Source organism: Hemisphaericaspora subhashii (genome assembly GCF_019202705.1).
Source record: "Hemisphaericaspora subhashii strain CBS 10753 chromosome Unknown scaffold37, whole genome shotgun sequence".
Taxonomy (NCBI): Eukaryota; Fungi; Ascomycota; class Pichiomycetes; order Serinales; family Debaryomycetaceae; genus Hemisphaericaspora; species Hemisphaericaspora subhashii.
Genome location: NW_026057379.1, coordinates 55,935 through 78,298, shown reverse-complemented (window position 1 = coordinate 78,298; position 22,364 = coordinate 55,935). Strand labels below are relative to the sequence as shown.

Here is a 22,364-nt window from a genome sequence, read left to right as displayed (position 1 = left end):
CGGTTCTGTGGTCTAGTTGGTTATGGCATCTGCTTAACACGCAGAACGTCCCCAGTTCGATCCTGGGCAGAATCATTCTTTTTTTCCTATGAATTTTTATGTTTTTGGAAATATAAATTTACCTCAATTTTTTGGGGTTGTGGAATCATATCGAGGAATTGATGTATCAATGAGTTATGAAAACTTTTATTTTTGGTGCGTATAGTTGGTGGTCTGCATAGTGCGAGGGATGCAGTGTTATCAAGTCTGTAGTTTTTCGGCTGCTGTTAAACTCATGGGTCCCAGCGACTCCAAAAGTAATTACTCGTTTACTGTGCCATCGAACTATGCTATATATTAAAAGATACATATGAATTACACAAAGAGAGAGACAATGGGAAGTCATCTTTCTAGATTCTAAACACGAGTTTCTCGGCTCTAATCTTATCCTCCCGCAAATATTCCAATGCACCGTGTACACTCTCCAACCCACCATCCATCACCACCAACTCGAGTGTTTTAATCTCCTTAATAACCTTTCCCAACTCAAAATCCCAGAAGTTTCTAAACCTTTCAATAGCCTCATCATCCAATCCTATATTTGCCCCCGATTCATTCAATGGATCTCCCCAGACTGCTCCTCTAAAAGAACAAAAAAATCGATCCTTCCTGTCCGCCAAGAGCTCATGGTTTGCTTCGGTGAAGAAATCCAAATTCTCAAACAGTACTGGGGAAATTGAAGTCAATGCGGTATCATAGACCATTTGGATAGATCTGGCGGTGCCTACTGTATCAAATGCATATTCTATCTTTCCTTTCACTACTTCTTGGATGTCGGTTATTAGTGAAGGTGATTGATAATCAAATACTTCATCCGCGCCTAATGATTTCACATATTCGAAATGCCGTGGGAGGGCTGTGGTGACTACTTTGAGTCCAAAGATTAATTTTGCAAGCTGGATTGCTAGTCCTCCTGAAGATGTTGTTCCTGCCCATATTAGGATGTATTTGTCTTTATTTAATTCTTTGTCAAATGGAATTTGGAAGTTGACAACTAGGCAATTGACCACGGTTGCCATACTTAGAGTTATGGATGCTGCTGCTTCAAATGTTGTAATGTTGGTTGAAGGGTTTCTTCCTATAGGTAGTGGATCTTCAGATAAATGATCATATTTGATTGTAGTTGAGGGATGACCAATTACATATTCGGCAAAGGCTCCAATATCTTTAACGATGAAAGAGTTTATAAACGTTGACACATGATCACCAACTTTGAAATCCTCAATGTCTTCTCCTACTTCAACAACAATTCCACTGGCATCACATCCAAGTATGGCTCCTTTTTCTTGAAAATCAAGACTTCTGAAATCGAATGGATTCAAAGCGCATGCTATCGTCTTTATAAGAATTTGATTGTCCTTGATTGTTGGAATGGGAACCTCCTTAATTTTGCTGGAATTTCTATCAAGATGTCCACTATAGACAACTGCTTTCATAATTCTACTGAAGCTAAAAGAAACAAATTAGAAGATAAATAAAAAAAAAGACTGTCGTGTTTTAATAATATTACTATTAAGTGTCCTATTTAACATTTCTTTAAATTTAAGTTGCTCCAGTTCGTGTGTAAAATCTCGCTGGGTCTCTCCCCCCTTTTTTACTCCCCCCTGAAAAAAAAAATAATACAGGCAATTATTTGAAACACGCGGAGGGCAGATGCATCAATGCCTATTTTACTGTTTATCAACGTCCATTATTTTAATAATCCATATTTTGGTACCTCTTTATATTCCCTGTAACTCTTTTTTGTTTGCTCTTCTTAGTCTGACATTGCTAACTTACGAATCTTTAACCTTGAATTCGCATGTTTGGTTAATATTCTTCTAATCAATATTGGATCTCGATTAATTGCTTCCCAATTCAATTGAATCTCCCTTGATATCTCAGGATACAGAGTATTCAAACAATTCATTATCCAATTCAATTTCAATTCATCTGGGGTTGGTTTTTGAAAGGTGAATTGATACACTTTAATTAAATTATCCAAATCTTTTAAAAATTGTAATACATTGGCAATATCAAATTTCAAACTACTTTCTAAAGACATGAAAAAGAATGGATTCATAACTTGATGGAAATGAAATTTTATTGATTCAAAATTCTCCGAAAATGTTTTATCTTGAAATACCAAATATTCTAAATTTGGATCTAGTGATTGGAAAAGGGCTTGATTTAAATATTGATTAATTAATGGGTTAAGTAGACATTCTTCATGAGCACGTCTTACATTCTCTCGATAATCAAAAGTACTTCCTTCTAACAGAAGTAAATCTAAAACTACAAATGGTTTAAATTGAGGACAATTTTGTAGACTTGATTGGAAATCATCATACCAGGGTAGGAAACTTAGTTCATCATTCAATTTATGTGGTAATTTAAATTCATCACGTTTAATATGAGAAAGAGGTTCATTTGTGTGGTATCTATCTTCATCCTTGGGTATTTCTTTTCTTCGATGAGTATAGGCTGGATCATAAACACTGGACTGGGTCATTGTTTTAAGTCTTTTTATATTTGATACATAAGTGGTAGCAGTAGTAGTAGTGGAAATACCTTTTAAATCAGTCTGCATGGGCATCTATTAAATTTTTTTAGGAATGAAAAAAAAAAGAAGATTAGTTTATAGTTTTATAAAATTTCAAATGTGTTTCATCTAAAGTATGGCTGGGTAGTTCCTGTCATTTTTGGGGTTGTATTTTTCCACTTTAACTAAAATCTCCGCAGAGAATATTTTTTTGTTTTCTAATTGTAATTTAATTAGCAAAATTATTTTTTAACCCTATTCATTTATCCGTAAAGGCATCTTTTCTTTTTTTTGTCATTTTTTGTTCTTTGTCTTCTTCGGCTGGATTGATTGACGTTACATCAGAATAAGCCCTAATGATCAGCTGATTGAAATTTTTTTATTGTCATTGCAGTCCTTCCGCCTTTAGCTTATCGGTTACGTATGCAAAGCCTATAAGTGCATCATTTAGTGACGTTAGTAATTGACAACTATAGCGAGTTAAATCTGCCTAAATACTTATTGCTGACTCAATAAAACAGTCATGACTCACGAAATGGAAAGTGGCTGTTGGACTTCTCGAATTGTCAAAAATTATTGAATAATTATGTACAAAGCTATTCATCATTGATTTGGTAACTCTTCTTGTAATCTTAGCACACTCGATATCCAGTAACCAAGCGCTTCCTTGTGTTGTATACATGAGCACTATCAGGAATCCTCGCTAAATCTATTCCGGCTCGGAGTCCTCGCCAAAAATAAGCACCTGAAAAAATGGTCCACGAATTGAAAAATGTTCCCCATAAAACCCCTTGTCTTCTTTTTCTCAAGACCAATATAGAAACTCATCCATTAATAATCCAAAGACTCCCCACTCATGTCAGACGCTCATACCAAAAGAATAATTTCCCATATGAACAAGGACCATCAATTGGCCTTGATTGATTATGTGGTAGTCTACGCTAGTATTAAATATGACGACTTGATTGATGAATCTGTAAAGATTTCCAAAATAGATACCGAACAATTGGTTATTGAATATAGTTTAAAAGCCGCCCCGAATGAAGTTGAAACATTTTCAATCTATTGGTATGATGCTCTTGAAGATGAAAAGGTTCATGTTGGAGAATTACGTGATGTTAAGGCAAAATTGATTTCGATGGCAAAATATTGTGCTCGTAGACAAGGATATTCTCATAGAAGATTGACTAAGATTACTGGTCCTTCGTGGGGTGGGTTGAGTTCATGTCTTTTGATTTTGTTTTTGGCAGTGAATGCTTATAATCCCCAAATAATTCGTAGTCTTTTGGGAAATAATGCTATTTTGGGGAAATTTTTGAATCTTTTACCTAGACATATTGGTAAGGCATATCAGAAGTTAGAAGCCTTCTCGGGGAGAATTCTTGCCGGATTATTGTTGATTCATGTTTCTGAAATTTTACTCATTACAAGAAACATGTTAAGAAGATACAGAACTCCAAAACGTGAAAGATTGGCTTGGTATGCTATGCAATTCTTTGAAGGTTTCTTTGTGATTAAGAGGATCAAGAGTCTTGTTGCTTAGGTCTTTCTTCTCTGTAAATAAATATAGGATAATAAATTTTAATTTCAATCTTGTCTATATATTTGGCAACAATTTACTCTTCGTTTTTTTCTACATTTTGGCGAATTTGTTGCCAAAAATTTAACAACTTCAAAATGTTAAATAAACATAATAAAATCAAAAAATTAGACCACTCACATGCCTCATATCAATAAAGAACTTCATAAAATGAAGTAAACGTATTTCGAAATTGAAAATGACACGTTTGAAGTCAGATTATGATTTCCAAAAATTTGCAGAAAAAATGGTCACGTGAGAGATCACATGACATTGGTCAGATGACCAATTTTCAAACAAAAAAGTCACAGGCAACTTGTCCGAGTGGTTAAGGAGAAAGATTAGAAATCTTTTGGGCTTTGCCCGCGCAGGTTCGAGTCCTGCAGTTGTCGTTATTTTTTGAATCCATCTAGTTGAGTATATCCAACGTGTTTATATTCATCATTTAATCATATAATACTGTTGAAAGATGTAAATAAGCCAAGTAAATAAACTGTAAACTAATTTTTAACTTTTTTCTTTTGAAAGTTTAGAAAATAATGCAGCCTTCCTAATTTCTTTTTTTTGGTCTGTTCGTAATGACCGAGGACTTTTTCAAAGGAATATGAAGAACCTACAACTACTTTCATTTGTATCTATAAGGAATATTAAGGAATCTATTAGGATTTGGTTGAATCAAACGATAAACATTTTTCTTTGCCTAGAATTCATGGTTGATAGAACCCTGCTTAAGAAAAAATTGAAACCATGTACAAGCAATTACATGTAGTCGTGAACGACGAAACTTCATGATGCAAAAATCTCTGGGTGAACTTATTTTATTTTTCAAATTCTCTTGTATGTCTAGGAAGGAACCTTAATAATGTCTGTCTTGTTTCTTTTCTTTCAATCATATGTTGTTGTCGATCTGTCTACCTGTCAGTTTTGCGAGGACTCCTCGGGACGGAAGGTTTGATGATGCAATTTTTTAATTTTCAGCCCCGCGAAAAATAATTGTGCAAGTTTAGTTGATTCATAAAAAAAAAATAATTATTTTTAACAATGACGGAAAAACGAAGAGTGTCGAGGTTCATTGTTCAAATTAAATAATAATAAATTTCACGAAAGATCAACAATAGCCACACTGGGGAGGGCGGATGGATATGAGATTTCATTTCAAATGCAAAGTGATTTGACGCCTTCGGTTAGAATAGATAGAGATAGGAAGTATAGCCAAAAAAAAACTCGCTAGATCGATTTAAGATTTAAAACCTCACCTTGATTTTTCACTATGAGTTAATCTGGAAATCTCATCTCCTCTTAGAGATAAGATGATAGATAGAAATAATTCTTATCGTAATATACTTTGAACTATTTGTTTCTTCTTAAACTACGTCATGACCATCGGGAACTATGTTTACTATGTCAATTGATTTCTTCAATTGATCAAATGATATTAAAGTTGTAAACTGCAAGTTAAGAATATTAACCGAATAATTTAATAAAAGAATGATGATGATAAAGAAAAAAAAAAATCAGGTAATCCTGTCATTTATTTTTTTTTTTTCTTGTATGTAATTTAATTTAATTTTTTTTTTTTTAATTGTCTGTCTGATCATTGTTTGTCTGTCTGGGGAGCACACTGTTTCTCTCCTTTCTTCCTCTGTTTTGTATTTGGCTTATTATTTCTTTCCACCTTTTTTTTCTTCTTTACTTTTTGGGGGATTTTTTTTTTTTACAACCAACTTTCAATTTTATATCATACAAAAGTTAAATAGATTGTGATGATTGCTATCAATATGCTGCCATCTACAATACCAGCAGAAAGGTCACATTCACAATCAGAAGCACAACAACCGACACAACAAAAAGAATCACAGGAATCAATGTCCCTCCCTCTAGAGACTACCCAATCATCACCCACAATCAATAATATTCCAACTGCATCAACAGAAACAAAAGCAGGTACATCCACAACAACTCCTGCATCATCATCCACAGCCCCCACACCTTCAGCTGCTAGTGAAGCTGGATCACCTAGAAAACGAACTATAGATTTTGAAAAGATTAGAGGGTTATTACAAGAAGAGACAAATGCATATCTCAAAGGAGTTAAAGACACTGATGTTGATTGGTTCATTAGAGATACTTCAATGAATACCAATGTCACACCAAGTACGCTTACTTTGTCACTCAATGCTGAGGCTAAGCAACCTATCCTAAAGAAATCAACTTCACAAACAAATTTTAAAATTGACCCCTCAGTATTAGATCAAGGAGAGACATCACCATCTGGTGTTTCATCTCATTTAAGTACCAATATATCAAATACCAATGACAATATATCAAGCAAAACGAAACCATCATTAGCCGAAGTACAAGAAGAAAGCATTTCCTCATCTCGATGTCAACAGCATCACGTCCCTGCATCTACATATTCTCCTTCAAGATCACAATCTCAACCACAAAATGAATTCCCTTCACGCAGAAGAAAGAGTAGTACGGCTGGTTCGGTTACTAGTACAGCTAGCACCTCTTCATTAACGGGAGGTCTTTTTTCCAAGTTGAAGGGTAAACTACATATTGCTTCATCATCGTCAGCAAACCCATCTCCGTCATCATCTCCACCAACGTCATCATCTGCAATGAATAAGGCAGCTCCAAGCGGCTCAAAGCCATCCTCCTTCCAGTTTAAACCTGACTATGATTTACGATTGAAGAAGAAACTAAGCGATTCGAGTAATTCATCACTGGGCAATAGTCCCGTAGCTACCCCGACGATCACACTAACTGATCCCAAAAACAATAATAAATTAACCAACCATGACGATACATCAGATCCAAGATTAGAAGAATATATCAAGTTTTATCTGCAAAAAGATATCCGTCGTTCTTCAGTGGCATCTAGAAAGTCGTCAGTAGTTTCAAATGACAAATATCCAACTGCATTAGTCAATTGCTATGAAGCTAATCCATCTAATCAAAGCAATTCCACATCCAAACTTTCTTCATTCTTACGAAGGAAAAGTGCCGTAAAAGGTATGGATATGACCAAAGCAAATGACTCAACTCCATCATTAGCGAGTGTTTCAACCGTTTCAATTCCCATTCCACCTATTTCTGGACTTGATCTTGACCCAAGTTTTAAAGGATTAAAACCATTGAAGCGAGTAGCATTCCACTCATCAACATTCTTGATTGACCCTCCTCAACAAATCCCATCTCGAAATCCAAGAAAGGGAAATGTTGAAATTCTAGCTAATGGCACGTATCTTGTACACCCTTTAACTCCAGAAGATAAGATTGCTATGGAAAAGTCACAATTGGGAATGGGTGGAGGTATAATTGTCGGAGGCTCTGGTGCCTTGGGTTATATGAAGAAGGAGGACAAGGATCCAGAAGACGAAGAGAATAAGGAACTGTCATCTACAACAGAAGAAACGAATAAATCATCCAATGGTGAAGAAAAGGAAACCCAGAGCGAGGCAGAACCAAAGAAGAAAGACGAACCAGAGGAAGAGGATGAAGAAGTAAATGTCCATGCCAAGTCATTAGGAATCGATAAACCATTAATCCCACGTACACAAATTTTGAACTATAAGGCACCAGTCAAGAAAATGGCATTGGATACAATGTATGCCCGTTGTTGTCACTTGCGGGAAATCCTTCCAATTCCAGCAATACTTAAACAAATTCCCAAAGGATCAATGGCACCTTTACCAGTGTTACAATTACGTAATCCAAACCCCACCATGGTCGAAATCCAAACATTTGCCGATTTTGTCAGAATTGCTCCCGTTGTTTGTATTTCATTAGATGGGGTTAGTTTATCAGTTGAACAATTCAAGATTTTGTTGGCATCGATGAGTGCAAAGACTCAATTGGAAAAATTAAGTTTGAGAAACACGCCAATCAACGAAGAAGGATGGTCATTGCTTTGTTGGTTCTTATCAAGAAACAAAGTGTTGAATAAATTGGATATTACCCAATGTCCTTCACTAGCTGTGAATATTTTGAAGAAGAGAAGGAAGAGACAGAATAGTGATGCTAAGAAGAATGAGGAAAAGATGACAAGAATGACATGTAATCGAGACAATAGATCAGATGTTGATTGGTCCTTATTTGTGGCTACTTTGGTGGCTAGGGGAGGTATTGAAGAATTAATCTTGACAGGGTGTTGCATTACTGATATTCATATTTTTGAAAAATTGATGAAGTTGGCAGTACTGAAGAAGACTAGTAGGTTGGGATTAGCATTTAATCAGCTTTCAACTAGACATTTTAAGATTGTGGTTAATAGTTGGTTATTCCAAGAATTTGCAAGAGGGTTAGATTTGGGATATAATGATTTCCTGAGTGTTCAATTTTTCAAAATTTTATTAGATTATTCCAAACGTGATGATTTTGACAAGGTTTTGAGTAAATCAACATTATCGTTCCTTAGTTTGAATTCTAGCAATTGCACATTTACTGAGATTTTCAAAGAAGTGTTTGAGAATGTAATTATGAAATTTCCTAATTTGAAATATCTTGATCTTTCAAACAATAAGAAGTTATTTGGAACATTTGNACATTTACTGAGATTTTCAAAGAAGTGTTTGAGAATGTAATTATGAAATTTCCTAATTTGAAATATCTTGATCTTTCAAACAATAAGAAGTTATTTGGAACATTTGGAAAGGCAAACAATGATGAATTGACTACAGCTCTTGATATGGATCTTTCAAATTCAGCAACTAGCGAGCATAGTGCCAATTCATCTTCGGCGCAAAATGAAGTTGCAATGGCTCAATATTTCACATCTAGGTTCCCATTATTCCCGAAATTGATTAGACTCCATCTTGAGAATGAAAACTTTAGTCAAGCATCAGTTTTACAAATTGCTAGGATTCTTCCATTCTGTAAGAATTTGGGATATTTCTCCATTTTAGGAAATAAGATCGATTTAACATCCGCAAGTGCATTAGTTAATGCCGTTAAGAACTCCAAAACATTGATTAATTTGGATTGTAATTTACTGGAATTCCCTGACTTATTCAAAGAAAGAGTTGGATTGTATACTATGAGAAATATGGAAAGATTATTATATGCATCAAAGAAAGTAAACGGTGTAGCTATGAAATTGTCCAGTTCACAACAAAGTACTAATTCAGAAGATGAAACAGAGTCACTTACCGAACAACTTAATAATATCCTTGCTTTGAAGGCACAACAGAAATTAGATTTGAAATCTCCAGAAGTCACGAAATTCATCTCTAGAGCCCAAAGTATACGTCTTGAATTAAGAGAAACAATTGACGATTTATTGAAATTACAATTGAAAAATGCATTAGATTTAGATGGGAAGGAAACTTTGATTCGATTCATATTTATTGATTCTAGTATTGAGAAGGGACTTCAATTGATTGATTCAAGTTTAGTCGACAATGAAAAAACAAAAGCAGAATTATATCTTACGAAAGTTGGAGAACGTGAAAAAGATCATCATGCAAGCCTGGAATACTATCAAGATAGGACCCATGAAGACCATCTTAATCAAGCCCAAGATGTGGCCAATAATTCTAGATCACCTATGCGTATGTCAAGATCCAGCTCACGAAATAGTATAAGTTCGTTAGAAAGAGAGGAAGGTTCAATTTTGAAATTGTCGAGATTGAGAGATTTTCATCATCCTGCTATTGCAGCTCGCGAATATGAAGGATTATCTGGCGAAGAATTACGTAAGAAACTTATGAGTGTCGAACTTTCGGATTTGGATAAGATTATTGGATTTTTGGGTAGATTGCGTGAAAAAGGTGTATCTCTTGAGAACATCTTCCAAAATCACGGGGAAGTTGAATTGACTAGACAAGTTCATGATGTTTTAGATATGTCGGAAATCAAGCAGAAGTTGAAGGCAATTGCTGATTGTATCGGAAAGGAGAAGGAGAATGAAGATAAGAATAAAGAAAAGGAGCTGGATATCGACACCAATGAAGACTCGAGTGAAGATAAACCAAAGAATGAAGATAAGGATGACTCATCCGGGGATCAAAAGCCAGATCAAGATACAGAAGAGGTTAAAGTTGATTTATTTAGTGATATCAATGAAACGTATGACAAGGTTTTGCGAAGCCTTACCAATTAGAGTCATTTCGGTAGTTTTCAATATTTTCATAGAGCATTATAGTTATATATTATACAAGTCTTAATCAAATTTATAATACGTAGATTGAACAATGTCCTTTTCTGTTCCCTTTTTTGTTCTATAGTACAATACAATGCGGCTTGGTGATCCTCCTCATTAACGTGGCCCTATTTCGACTAACGTCCGAGCCTAATATTCGTCATCGGTGTCCATTCCTCCATCATTTCCTGCAGACTTGATAGCTGCCTTGGATTCATATTCATCATCAGAATACATTTCTTTCTCATCTTCAGGTGCACCTCCATGTTTTTCGGCTTCTTCAGCTAAATCTTCACAAGCATCGATCCAATCGGAATATATATCAACCGGTTGAGATAAGGAATGTATGGCTGTTTGGAAACTTTGTCCACAAATCTTACAATGTAATTCTCCCAAGAGATTTTTCTTGTCTAATGTACAAATCACTGATTTTTCGTGATTACAAAATAGACATGTGAATGTCACATCAAGGGTTTGCTTGATCTTTTTCACTGGTTTACTCGATGACTTTCTTTTTCCCATGTTTGTATTTAAGTGGTTTTAAGTGTGTGTAGAGACGGTGGTCAGTAATGTTCAATTTTCAAAATTCAGGTCCGATGAATTTTTTTGACTCCAGTACACTACCCCGGAATATAGAGAGAATATTTGGTTAACTTCTATGCAATTTGTAAATTTATAAATGTTATCTAATAATACTGTTATTGATTTATTATCTGTTGAGCTTTCTTCTTTAATCTCATCTCCAATCTCAATTTCTCAAATTTCATCTTTTCAGCCCTAGAATCAATTGAGTTTGCTTCCGAGGAGCCACGCGAAAGACTGGGTCTCCGAGATGAATTGTTAGAGTCAGCACTACTTCTTGCACTGCCTGTATAACTCATTGATATCTTTAAGTTCGGATTGTACTTGTTGTTTAATTTAATCCCATATTCATACAATTTCAAATCTTTGTCTCTTAATTCATATAGCTTTACCGCTTCCTTATATAATGTCGTGACAAAGGCATTCCGATGTGTCGGAGACAGGAATTTTGATGCAATTGGATAATGCAATAATAATGACAAGCTTTCACTGAAATCACAAGAAATTAAATCTGTCTTTATTTGAATCAACATCTGTATAATCAGAAAACAAATTAAATCTGGGATTGCTGTGATACAATTTCCTGAATGATTTGTTAGTTGAGATGCAATAAGTTTATCCCAAAACAAACTGGTGGTTTCCAAGTCATTACCCAACTCTCGCAATAACATCAAACGTAGATATCTTATGATCCAAAGCTGAGACTCAATCTTTAATTTTGTTCCCAAATTGTAATTTATAAACTGATCCACTTTCATCAACTTCACATTGAAGGCCTCTATTGATTTCCAAAGAACTGATTCATTTTCATAAAACTGAGATATAACACCACTTTGAACGAGAAACTTGTTCAATATAGTAAACAAATCATGCAGAAGATAATTAATGTCATATAAACTTAAAATTCGTAAATCATCACTTGAGAATGTATTTGTTAGCGGTATTTCAACCGATTCCTTGTATAATGCCATAAAAATAAGACCCAAAATTTCATGTATACCTTGTTTATAGCCTACTTGAGGGTTACATTTAGACCAAACGTATAAAATCTCTACCATTTGTCTCTTTAACATTATTGATTTAGGATTGTTACTATGGAAGAATTCTTCACCAGGAAATAGTCTATCAATATCCAAAATAATTGCTTGGAAAAGTTCTAAATCATCGTCTGTGTGTATATATTTAGTATTAGGGGAATGACTGGGGGATCTAGAGGATAATGGATCATCTTCTATATTAGTAACTCTAATTAAAGCTGATTTCTTAACTGGTTTTGGATTACGTAAGGATCTTGTCCTCTTGATACTTGTCTTCCGTGTAATTTCCTCCGTTTCATAAAACATATGATCTTTGTCCAAGTCCCACCAAGGCAATTTCATGTCATCTCGTTTTACTAATTGATGATAAACTACTCGAGAATCACTTAATCGAGAATCCCAAGTTTGAATCTTTAAACTGTCAGTGATTAGACATGCTTTCCAGATTAATGTTCTTGTGAATGAATTTGGACAATTTAAAGATGTATAATCCCCTTCTGTTACTGACGTTTTAAAGGTTGTAAGACTTCCTTTTACTTTATCAATTGTAAGTAGAACTTTTGATATAATGTCATTCTCTTTAAGCATATTGAAGCGAATGCAACTATGTAATGGTTATCCGTTTTTTCTTCTTCAAAAAGAATGTTTAGACTGACTGTTATGGTAATGGAATCCTTTGGGTAAACAAAAAAAAGGATGTAGTGTGGATATGTAAAATGGTTGTAGTGAGTGTAGTAGTGTAAGAACAAGAAAGAGTCAGTCTTGTGGAGAAAGAGAATTTGACACATCCAACGAGCCATCTGAAATAACTAACAAAAAGAAATACACAAACGAAAAAATGATTTTGGTGGAAAAAAACCAAACCATCCACTCATCGCAACGATTGAACTCAATTGGTAGTAAATAGACACCCAAAGATTAACTATGTCAGAAGAGCAAGATGAATCATCCAAGCGCCTTCAATCCAGCTTGGACAAATTGGCCAATTGGGAGAATCAAATGAGTGAAATTGAACGAGATGCTGAAATATATCGAATCAAAGCAACTCAAAAGATGTATGAAGAAAGAAGAAAGATCTTAAAGACAATTCCCAAGTTTTGGTATATTATTCTTGCAGAGAATGACGATTTTGCTGACTATGTGAGTGTTGAAGACTTGAAATATTTAGAATATATCGAAGACATTTACGTATATTACCCAGTTGTAGATGACTCAGCAAATCACTACAAGGACTTTTCAATCACAATTAGTTTTGGAGAAAATGAGCTTGTGCCTAAACAAGAAGTCACGAAACATTTCAAAGTTGTTATGAAAGATGGTGAAGAAAGACTCGTGTCTGAACCAGTCGAATTTCAATGGCCAGAAGAATTGAAGAATATAAATCCTAATTTAATAAAGGATGAAAACAAAGGGAAACCATTGTCTAAGGAAGACAAGAAGAATTATAGATTAGGTATGAAGTCTTTCTTTTCATGGTTTAACTGGACCGGTGAGAAACCAGGCAAAGAATTTAGAAATGGTGAAGATTTGGCAAATTTAATTGTCGATGATTTATATTTGAATGCTTTGAAATATTACATTCTTGCATTAACAATCGATGATGGAGATGACGATGACCAAGAGGAAGAGGACAGTTCAGAAGGTGAAGAATTGGACTTGAGTGAGGATGAAGACAATACCAAAAAGAGATCTTTAGATGAGGATGACGACACCCAAAAAAATACAAATAAAAAATCAAAGTAAATAGGCATTCAATATAAACTTCAAATAGAACCTTTATTAACATAGCATTCATATTTAAAATCAATAAACGAGATGAAAGCAAAAAATAACGACAACTGCAGGACTCGAACCTGCGCGGGCAAAGCCCAAAAGATTTCTAATCTTTCTCCTTAACCACTCGGACAAGTTGCCTGTGATTTTTTAGTGTTAATATTGGTCACCTGACTAATATCATGTGACCGCGGAAAATTGCGTTATTTTTTAAACTTTTTNGGTCACCTGACTAATATCATGTGACCGCGGAAAATTGCGTTATTTTTTAAACTTTTTGGAATAATAATTTTGACATTAAAAAATAATTTCGAGTGCAATTATCAGTGTTGTTTTATATATTTCAGATATAGGGTGTTTATTATAGATTCAATGTACTATATCATTCAAAAATATAAAACTCAAGTAAACCTTCGAAGGATTCAAATGCATCAGAATACTGAAAATGGTGAATAACGAAAAAATGGCTGTAAAATTACCATTTTGTTTGATGTGAAGTTGCAACCATTAGATTTAATTAGATTTAATTCTTTATGCATTGTCTGGTTTATGGGGGGATTCCTCTACATGATCTTGACTTAGTCATTTTGTAGTACATTTTCAAGCAACACAGGTGGTTATAATTAGTTTCGAGAAGCTTCTCGCAAAATTTCAGTTGCTACTCCTGGAAACCATCTGATTTTAGAAAAGAGAAAGTTCCAGACGAAATCTTGGATCTGATTACTCAATTTATTATTCTATAGCTTCGCCATAATAAAATACGCAACAGCGACCTGAGACCTAACCAGAAAGGAGAAAAACGAGTTGACGGATGACAAAGCAATATATTATCTTCTTGTATAGCTCTAGCAACGTGCGAGGCTCACGATCCTTATATTTCTAATTATAGAAAGTGTGAAACCATCGTTTTCAAAGCACGTTCCCTTGAAGGATTCCATAATAATCCAACAGAAGATAAAATTTGAACTTCAACTTCCGAAAAGGATCAAACTCTAGATCTAATTTTAAATATTTTACAAATAAAATATTTCTGACTAAAATCATTTTTCTAGCTCCCAAGTGGAATTTTTTGCATTTACCAATAACTAAATACGCCTTGTAAACTCGTAGTTTCAACTCAGGGATGGGTCTTAACTCTATTTTATCTAGTTGGAGCCCCTACTCGTATCTTATTTCAATTGGCAAAGAAAGAGCAAAAAAGCCCCTCGCTAGAAGTGGTAGGCTTATGCAAATTATGTTTAAAACTTCTCAATATCGTTACAACCCATACACGAGGGCTTATGCTTTAATTTTAACTATGTTCACCCAATAGAATGGTTGATTGCATAAATGAATGACACGAGTTCGTAACGTGACAGTTGAATTGTTCTTAGAGCATTTTTTGGTGAAAGGACTAGAATGTCAATTCGTATATCAATTCTGGGAGCATGATAGTGCCAAGAAAAAACGCTATCAGATCGTATCTGCACATCACAATCTGAATTTGGGGATACGGAGATCATCGTTCCCCCCAACTAGCCAAAACAGACCAAGCCTAGACCCAAGGCACAGTATATTTCCCTAATAAACATGAAGCGATGTATCGGGTTGCTACGAAGTATAAAGTTCTCCCATCCTGTAAAAAAAGCAACCGGAGACATTAAGATAAAAAAAAGATTAAAAAATAAAGGTGAAATTAACCACCATCGATGAGCCCCAATGACTAAACATTTAAGCCATAAAAAAGAGGCTGATTGAGCTTCCGTACGCTTTTCTAATAATGGAATATAACAATCAATTTCAAATAGAAAATCTATAAATTGACCCAATTCTTCTATCAATTTTGATTGTGCTTCTTACATTTTGAAAGCCAAACAGAATTCAATGATTACATTATTCTTTTTATTCGCACTTTCTTTTGCAGATCTGGTTCAGATCGAACTAGAATACAGAGGGGTTGACCTCACAGACAAACGCATTGGGGTGGTGCAAAATATGTTTGCCGGTGTTGATGATAATATTGCACCAATATTTACCTATGACTTAGAAGCAAATAGTTTACAAGATCCAAATGGTATTTATTTCGAAGGCACTGAATCGGGAATTTTAGGCAGTCCAGAAGCACCTGATCCTGCTGATAAAAAATGGAGCATTGTCGGCAGTAAGCTACTTTGGGATGGTATAGATGCTTTCTTTGTCTGTTCTCAAGTTGAGAATTTGCCAAACGTTGTCCCATACAACATTCAAATTATTGAGGACCAGGGTTGTAGTCCTATTGGATTGTTTGTTAAAGAAGTTAGTGGAGATGGTTCTGGAAGTTCTACGGATGACGGCTCAGGAGGTTCTACAGACGATGGTTCAGGAAGCTCTACAGATGATGGTTCTGCCAGCTCCACAGATGAAGGCTCTGGAGGTTCTACAGACGATGGGTCTGGTTCCTCTACGGATGACGGTTCTGGAAGTTCTACAGACGATGGGTCTGGTTCCTCTACGGATCACGGTTCTGGAAGTTCTACAGACGATGGGTCTGGCTCCTCTACGGATGACGGTTCTGGAAGTTCTACAGATGATGGTTCTGGAGGTTCTACCGACACGGGAGGATCTTCTATTTCCTGTACTGATCTGTTGGTTACCACCACAATCACTACGGAAGAGCTTGTAACGTCTTTGGTGTGTCCCACCGATTGCGAGGTCCATACATCATTCGATTTGATAACTACAGTAGTTCTTGTTCTGAATGGATCAGTAACCACAGAGACTACCAGTAGTTCAAGGCTCATTACAGATTGTCCAGGATGTACAAGTAGCACAGGAACAGTCACACATACACTTACCAGTACGATTGCTGGAGCTTGCGATAACAGTGGAGGTACCAACAACACCAATGGCGGCGATGACAACAATAGCAACGGAGGAGGTAACAACGATAATGGTGGAGGAAACAATAGCGGTGGTGGAAACAACAACGGCGGCACCACCAGCAATGGTGGCAGTACTAACAATGGCGGTACTAACAGCAACAGTGGTAGTAATAGTAACGGCGGTAATTCGAATACCAACACCAATCTGGCAACAACTTTGGAAGGGAATGCTGGTTCTATCGAATTGCAATCAGGATTTACTTTCTTCGGAATTCTTTTGATATCCATATTTACTTGATTTTACTTATGTTTGATTTTCCCGGATATTTGATTATTCTCTTTTTTTTTGTACACAGTGTGAAAAGGCTCAATCTTCAATTCCCTAATGATCACTGAACGTTTCCTTTATCAATCTGGCACTGGTTTCCATGTAAGCTCTTTTAGTATAATTGTATAATTTGCTTATAACTGAAATATATAATAGCTAGAAATCACAACCTTGGTTTTGTGATCCAGAAGTTGTTTCACGACTTCCATTCAAGGTTTCTTTGTTCTTGTTAGTTTGCGTTACTACTCTGAACAATCTAGATATACGGGAATACTTATAAAACTGGCCAGCTTGTAGTCTTCTCATCACGGCTTATGCTCTAGTTCAATGATATGAAGAACTCAATGTATAGTTTGTTTTGGGAGTGAAAAAAAAAATGGCTGCAAAAATACTAGTAACAGATTAATTAGTAGCTGCCATTGTGAATTGTTCCCTTTCGATGGGGATGGGATTAGCTAGGACGTTTTATTCCAAGACAAATGATATGGAACCAACTTGATGCCACCATTAATGGAACAAGAAATGCGTTTTATATGGGTTCCGGATTAGCTGGATGGATTTTGGTCGTTTCAGTCGAGTTTATGGGTTTTCAAGTGTTGAATCCTAAGAGTTCAAAGGAGAGTAGAAAAGTTTAAGAAATTAGCACCAACGGCGACAAACTGCTATACTTTAGAGCGCTTTAATAGTCACTTGTATTTACAGAACGTAGAAATTCTACTCCGGCCGTACTTGAGTGGTCTTGAAATGTTCACAGTAGCAGCTATCATAATAAGTAGAGTCAAATGAAAAGACCTCTCTGATCAGGATTGTACTATCTATTTGTGTTCATCACCTGCATATATCCGCTATTTATATGCACAAGTCTTGTGGCTGATTGATATTCTAATATTTTTGCAGCACCAAAAAACCACAAAATTATTGGGCTTTTCGATGCATAATTTTCCACAAGTTTACTTTCAAAGAATTATCACCGAGCTTTAGAACGTCGTTGAGTTGACAGGATAAACACCGAGTTGTGAATTTACAGCAATTTTTTACAAAAACAATTTATGAACAAAAAGTATTTGTAAATTCTTCATTGTTCTTAATTCATTCTCAGATAATGCTTGTTAGGGAACCTTATTTACATTCCGACATTGGCATAGTGTAATACAGAATATCAAGTAGATGAAATAATTACACAGGACCGCGAACAATACGCTTAACTAGAGTAAAACAATCCGAGACCTCTACTCAAATCTAGTAGCTTGGCAGTTAGTGGTTGACATTACCATAAAGAAAGAAAGTATATCCAGTAAGGAGATCCTTCTAATTTTAAACACGGAATGGGCAAAATCTAAAAAAATAAAATATTTTTTAAGATTGCTATCAAAGAGTTCGTTGTGAAATAGAATCCCTATTTAGAACATATAAACCAGCAAACACATGTTTAACTTGCATTCTTTATACCTCAAGTAACACTTTAGACCAATGCTTGCAATTGCTTTCCTAGTATGTTTATCCTCGGCCGATATACTACCGATTACAATAGAATACGAAAAGGTGGGTGACGGTACTAAGCTTATTGCGGAAGTGGATGGTATGCTTGCCGGAGTCCCAAAAGATCCTACAATATTCTTCTTTGATTCTGAAGAAAGGTCAATATCAACACATGATGGAACTTGCTTTATACCCACCAAGTTGGGAATCCGTGGAAGCTCTGATGCAGATTGTAGTGGATGGGATATTAAGGATGATAAAATCTTAACTTGGAGTAATAGTCTTACATTTTATGAATGTGAACAGAATTCGAAATTGGCTATGACTGCGAAGAATAATATTCAAATCCAAGATAAAGGATGTTCAGAAATTATGTTGGTTGTTGCCAAGTTTGGAGAAAGGAGTGTGACGGAACCACAGGAAAATTATCCTGATCTTCCAACTATAGTGATAATGTTGGTTCCTTTGCCGGTAATTGTCCTACTCCTTCTTTGGATAAAATTGCGTTAAAGGATTCTCAACACAGCTCCAGGGATTTACTAACAGTGTAGTATTCACAATTAAAGGAGCGAATTCAGAGATAGAAAACAATCATTAGGTATTGCAGCATTATTTCCTCTCTAGAAGTTGGGCTTCATCATATAGACCCTAAAAAATATTTGAATTTGTCTTAGCTGTATAAAAAAAATTGTAAATTTATTACTTGATAAATACTAGTTTATAAATAACCGAAAATAATAACCATCCCAGAAGGAAATATATAAGAAACCCATATCATACATACTCAAAGAAAATCAAACTAACCAATGCATCAGAAAATAAAAACCCGTACCAAAACAACCTCGGAATTTAATGGACTTCTTGTTTTCTAGATTCCGAAGCCCTCTTTGACTTCAATTTTCGACATTCGCTAACCACATGACCAAAAGCAGTACAGTATTTGCAACGAATGGACTTCTTTTTAGAACCATTAAGTCTATCTGGCTTTGCATATGACCGCTTGTTACCTTTAAATGAAAAGCTGATTATCTCAGGACGTTGGACATTCAAAGCTTCACAGGATTTTTCAATTGTAGCCATTGATAAGGTTGCATCACTTTTATCTATCTCCTGGAATATCAAATCTTGACTTTCTTGTGGTATATGTGCAATATAAACAATTCCACCCAATTCTTCCACGCTAAACTTGCTAATAATATTTTCCCAGAATTGTTTGATTTCAATGGTTGGAACCGGTTTACTTAAATATTGAGTTATTAATTGAACAGCAACTTGCAAAGTGAATTCTCCTCCGAACTTGTCAACAATGGCTTGATATCTTTTTCTGCCACTAGTTTCGCTATCTTCTAATTTACATTCCGAAGAAACAGTGGAATCAATTCCCTTTTGGATAAACTTATCTATGGTTTCATTAACTTCAACACGTAAATTCTCTTCTACTTCGTCTTCAAAGTTGGTTTCTTCCAAAGGAACCCCTAATTCTTTGCACCGGGCAACAAATTGTTCGTTCCATATGTGAAAATTGAGGTGACCTTGTAAAGAAACATTAACATTTGGCCAACTATCATTGCTTTCAATGATAGTAGTAATTAGTGATTTAACTTGGTCGATGTTCATTCTGGATAGCCTGGAAAGCTTTATTAGAGTAATTAAAAATTATAACAGATTTTTTGGGAGAATGGACTCCCAAATGGACTTATCCACCTCTTTATATAGTCGAAAGCAAGTAACTTTCCATATTTTATGAGTTAGGTCAGCCACATTACAAAAAGATAGTGTCAACGCGTATTATATGCCAGATTAGGGGATAAAATTGCATATGAGGAGGAGAGAGAGCCCATAACAATAAGCCGTACAATGCCCTAAAAACAATTCCGAAGTTCTCTAAAAATATAACCATTACGAGTAATCTAACTAGGTTCTTTGTCCCAAGGCATACGTTTCCATTCATAGGCCCGAATTTATATTTACGAACAAAATAATATTTTTTGCGACAATCCCTATTTTTAGCATTTCGTTTTACTGCTAGTTTAATTATGGCTACATAACAATAGCACAATATACTTGCATGAATAGCTCATTGTCAATCCTCAAAGAAGATATCATAATTACACTGGACCCTTCCAGCGGAATACGAGAAATTTGGCAGCTAAGGTGTTTATTTGATTGCAACGAGTCTCCTTCTGTGTAATCGTTAAAACAACGAATACTATAACGAGGATGCCAAAAAAAAAAAGAAACATCAACTGAAATGACCCTAAACTGATCCGTTTGAAATCTGTTAAATTAATAAACCCGTTGATGCTGTCTGAATTACATTTCCTTTCCACTTTTTGAATCAATCGCGCAATTTTTGTGAAACAATGGCATTTATGCTTTCAATATCATCTGTGTTAATGCCAGGCTGGTCAAGAATGGTGCTTAACATACCGGAGGCGGAATTTTATTTATTTTCTCCGACCGACTCAAATGAATATAAAATATGTAGTTGGTTATTATTTCGCCCCCCCCCCCCCATTTTATCAATTTAATTTAATTAATTAATTTAATTAATTAAATTAAATTAATTACCAGAATATTTTTTAGGGGGATCACCAAATTTCAGCAGGTAAAAAAAAATACGGGAGGCAGATACGACTTGCACAATACGATATACACGCCAAGATGTCCCATCATTGATCTGGATTCAATGTCATGTTTCGGCTCAAGAAGCTAATAACACTATGGTATTGTTTTAATATACCTAATTACATATAAAGAGCATGGACCCATTCTTCCTGACAATGAAATGTGAAGTCGGCCTACAAAGTTAACATGAGGTTAGCTACCGGGAGCTTCTGGACAGCAAATCAAAAACGAGACGGCCGGTTTAGGTAGTGATTTGTCATTTTCTATCAAGAACCTTTACTCCACTTTTTTTTAGCCACTCTCCATTGTTAGCTTATTGTATGACACGCTTTATTCTAAGGCAGAACTTGCACTAATTTGTACACTTCCAGCTTGCACAAAGAGAGAAACGGGAGCTTGCATGATCCTTATTGTCTTATATTATCTGTTGTCACACACTATTTTATTCTTACAATGGGCATGCCGTCGACTTTTGCTTTGTGCACATTATTCTTGAACAATGTGTTAGTCATGGAAAAAATAATTTATTGTCCAGTTATCTTTTAACACTCCGACGAGTAATGTTTGGAAGTAATGAATTAGAAAATGGCAGTAATTCGTAAATATGTACCAGTTTTTGTGATTTTATACATTCTGTAAACGTGTTATAGACTTATTAATCTTTTTCTTTAATACATATACAAAGATTGAAAAATTCTTGAAAGAATTATTACCATCTGAGAAAATCTCACATCCATAATTTCATCTTTAAGATTGATAATTTACGTTAAACTTCATTGCTCGTATATCATACAATCGACTTGTTAGATAACTACATATACTCTGGTTGCAGTATTTGCTATGGTGATTATTTTCGAAGAACTGTCCTGAAATTTCGTTGTGTTGGATTCCATTCCAGATATATTGGTTGTTCAAAAAAAAAGAAGAGACTTCTATTATATAAGAAGCCACATTTCCTGACTAGAGGCCCCAGATTTAAATCATACCTAGCAACCTTTTCCGTTAGAGCTACTTTCGTCCCCTATTTTGTCAAGAGGTTGGACGCAAAGAGAATAGGAAACGAGTTTTGGGCGGGATCGGGGAGTATCTGTATTTGTAAGCAAAGGGAAGGTGTCTAATTCATCATCGAAACATAGCCATGCGGCATTTGAGTCGATATCTATCAAAGAGTGAAATAAATGAACTAGTTGAAGGAGTATGAACGTCATTGTATAGCCACGTAGCAAATCGTCCGAGATAATTATATCCGAAGCTGACTCTACCACATCGGAAAATTACTAATCACACTTTCCCCATTAGGAAACTTCGGAAATAAAATTTAAGTTGCTTTTTTTCTGCTTTTCCTTTTATTTTTCGTTTTTCCGCACCTCGTTGGGAAATATAAATACTCCACAATGTGCTTTCTAGAAAGCC

At 35.2% G+C, this 22,364-nt stretch overlaps 10 protein-coding genes across 10 annotated transcripts; 5 read left to right on the top strand and 5 right to left on the bottom strand. All coding sequences in view use genetic code 12, as the record gives it.

Moving 5' to 3' along the window:
• Positions 1–389: 389 nt before the first annotated feature.
• J8A68_004875 (zinc-binding alcohol dehydrogenase family protein) lies at positions 390–1,475 on the bottom strand (the record flags this gene model as incomplete). The annotated part of the gene is made up of 1 exon (XM_049408880.1): positions 390–1,475. The coding sequence occupies one exon, from the start codon at positions 1,473–1,475 to the stop codon at positions 390–392; it is 1,086 nt and encodes a 361-aa protein (XP_049261840.1).
• A 320-nt stretch (positions 1,476–1,795) lies between these two features.
• J8A68_004874 (uncharacterized protein) lies at positions 1,796–2,614 on the bottom strand (the record flags this gene model as incomplete). The annotated part of the gene is made up of 1 exon (XM_049408879.1): positions 1,796–2,614. One exon carries the CDS (start codon positions 2,612–2,614, stop codon positions 1,796–1,798), a length of 819 nt encoding a protein of 272 aa, XP_049261839.1.
• An 802-nt stretch (positions 2,615–3,416) lies between these two features.
• J8A68_004873 (uncharacterized protein) lies at positions 3,417–4,103 on the top strand (the record flags this gene model as incomplete). The annotated part of the gene is made up of 1 exon (XM_049408878.1): positions 3,417–4,103. One exon carries the CDS (start codon positions 3,417–3,419, stop codon positions 4,101–4,103), a length of 687 nt encoding a protein of 228 aa, XP_049261838.1.
• A 1,799-nt stretch (positions 4,104–5,902) lies between these two features.
• MHP1 (Mhp1p) lies at positions 5,903–10,245 on the top strand (the record flags this gene model as incomplete). Its single annotated transcript, XM_049408877.1, has 2 exons — positions 5,903–8,617; positions 8,701–10,245. The coding sequence occupies 2 exons, from the start codon at positions 5,903–5,905 to the stop codon at positions 10,243–10,245; spliced, it is 4,260 nt and encodes a 1,419-aa protein (XP_049261837.1).
• Positions 10,246–10,434: 189 nt separating this feature from the next.
• On the bottom strand, positions 10,435–10,806 carry J8A68_004871 (uncharacterized protein; the record flags this gene model as incomplete). Its single annotated transcript, XM_049408875.1, has 1 exon — positions 10,435–10,806. The coding sequence occupies one exon, from the start codon at positions 10,804–10,806 to the stop codon at positions 10,435–10,437; it is 372 nt and encodes a 123-aa protein (XP_049261836.1).
• A 176-nt stretch (positions 10,807–10,982) lies between these two features.
• Positions 10,983–12,491, bottom strand: J8A68_004870 (uncharacterized protein; the record flags this gene model as incomplete). Its single annotated transcript, XM_049408874.1, has 1 exon — positions 10,983–12,491. The coding sequence occupies one exon, from the start codon at positions 12,489–12,491 to the stop codon at positions 10,983–10,985; it is 1,509 nt and encodes a 502-aa protein (XP_049261835.1).
• A 336-nt stretch (positions 12,492–12,827) lies between these two features.
• On the top strand, positions 12,828–13,646 carry J8A68_004869 (uncharacterized protein; the record flags this gene model as incomplete). The annotated part of the gene is made up of 1 exon (XM_049408873.1): positions 12,828–13,646. One exon carries the CDS (start codon positions 12,828–12,830, stop codon positions 13,644–13,646), a length of 819 nt encoding a protein of 272 aa, XP_049261834.1.
• A 2,004-nt stretch (positions 13,647–15,650) lies between these two features.
• Positions 15,651–16,814, top strand: J8A68_004868 (uncharacterized protein; the record flags this gene model as incomplete). The annotated part of the gene is made up of 1 exon (XM_049408872.1): positions 15,651–16,814. The coding sequence occupies one exon, from the start codon at positions 15,651–15,653 to the stop codon at positions 16,812–16,814; it is 1,164 nt and encodes a 387-aa protein (XP_049261833.1).
• A 1,500-nt stretch (positions 16,815–18,314) lies between these two features.
• Positions 18,315–18,833, top strand: J8A68_004867 (uncharacterized protein; the record flags this gene model as incomplete). Its single annotated transcript, XM_049408871.1, has 1 exon — positions 18,315–18,833. The coding sequence occupies one exon, from the start codon at positions 18,315–18,317 to the stop codon at positions 18,831–18,833; it is 519 nt and encodes a 172-aa protein (XP_049261832.1).
• A 339-nt stretch (positions 18,834–19,172) lies between these two features.
• Positions 19,173–19,940, bottom strand: J8A68_004866 (uncharacterized protein; the record flags this gene model as incomplete). The annotated part of the gene is made up of 1 exon (XM_049408870.1): positions 19,173–19,940. The coding sequence occupies one exon, from the start codon at positions 19,938–19,940 to the stop codon at positions 19,173–19,175; it is 768 nt and encodes a 255-aa protein (XP_049261831.1).
• Positions 19,941–22,364: the final 2,424 nt, after the last annotated feature.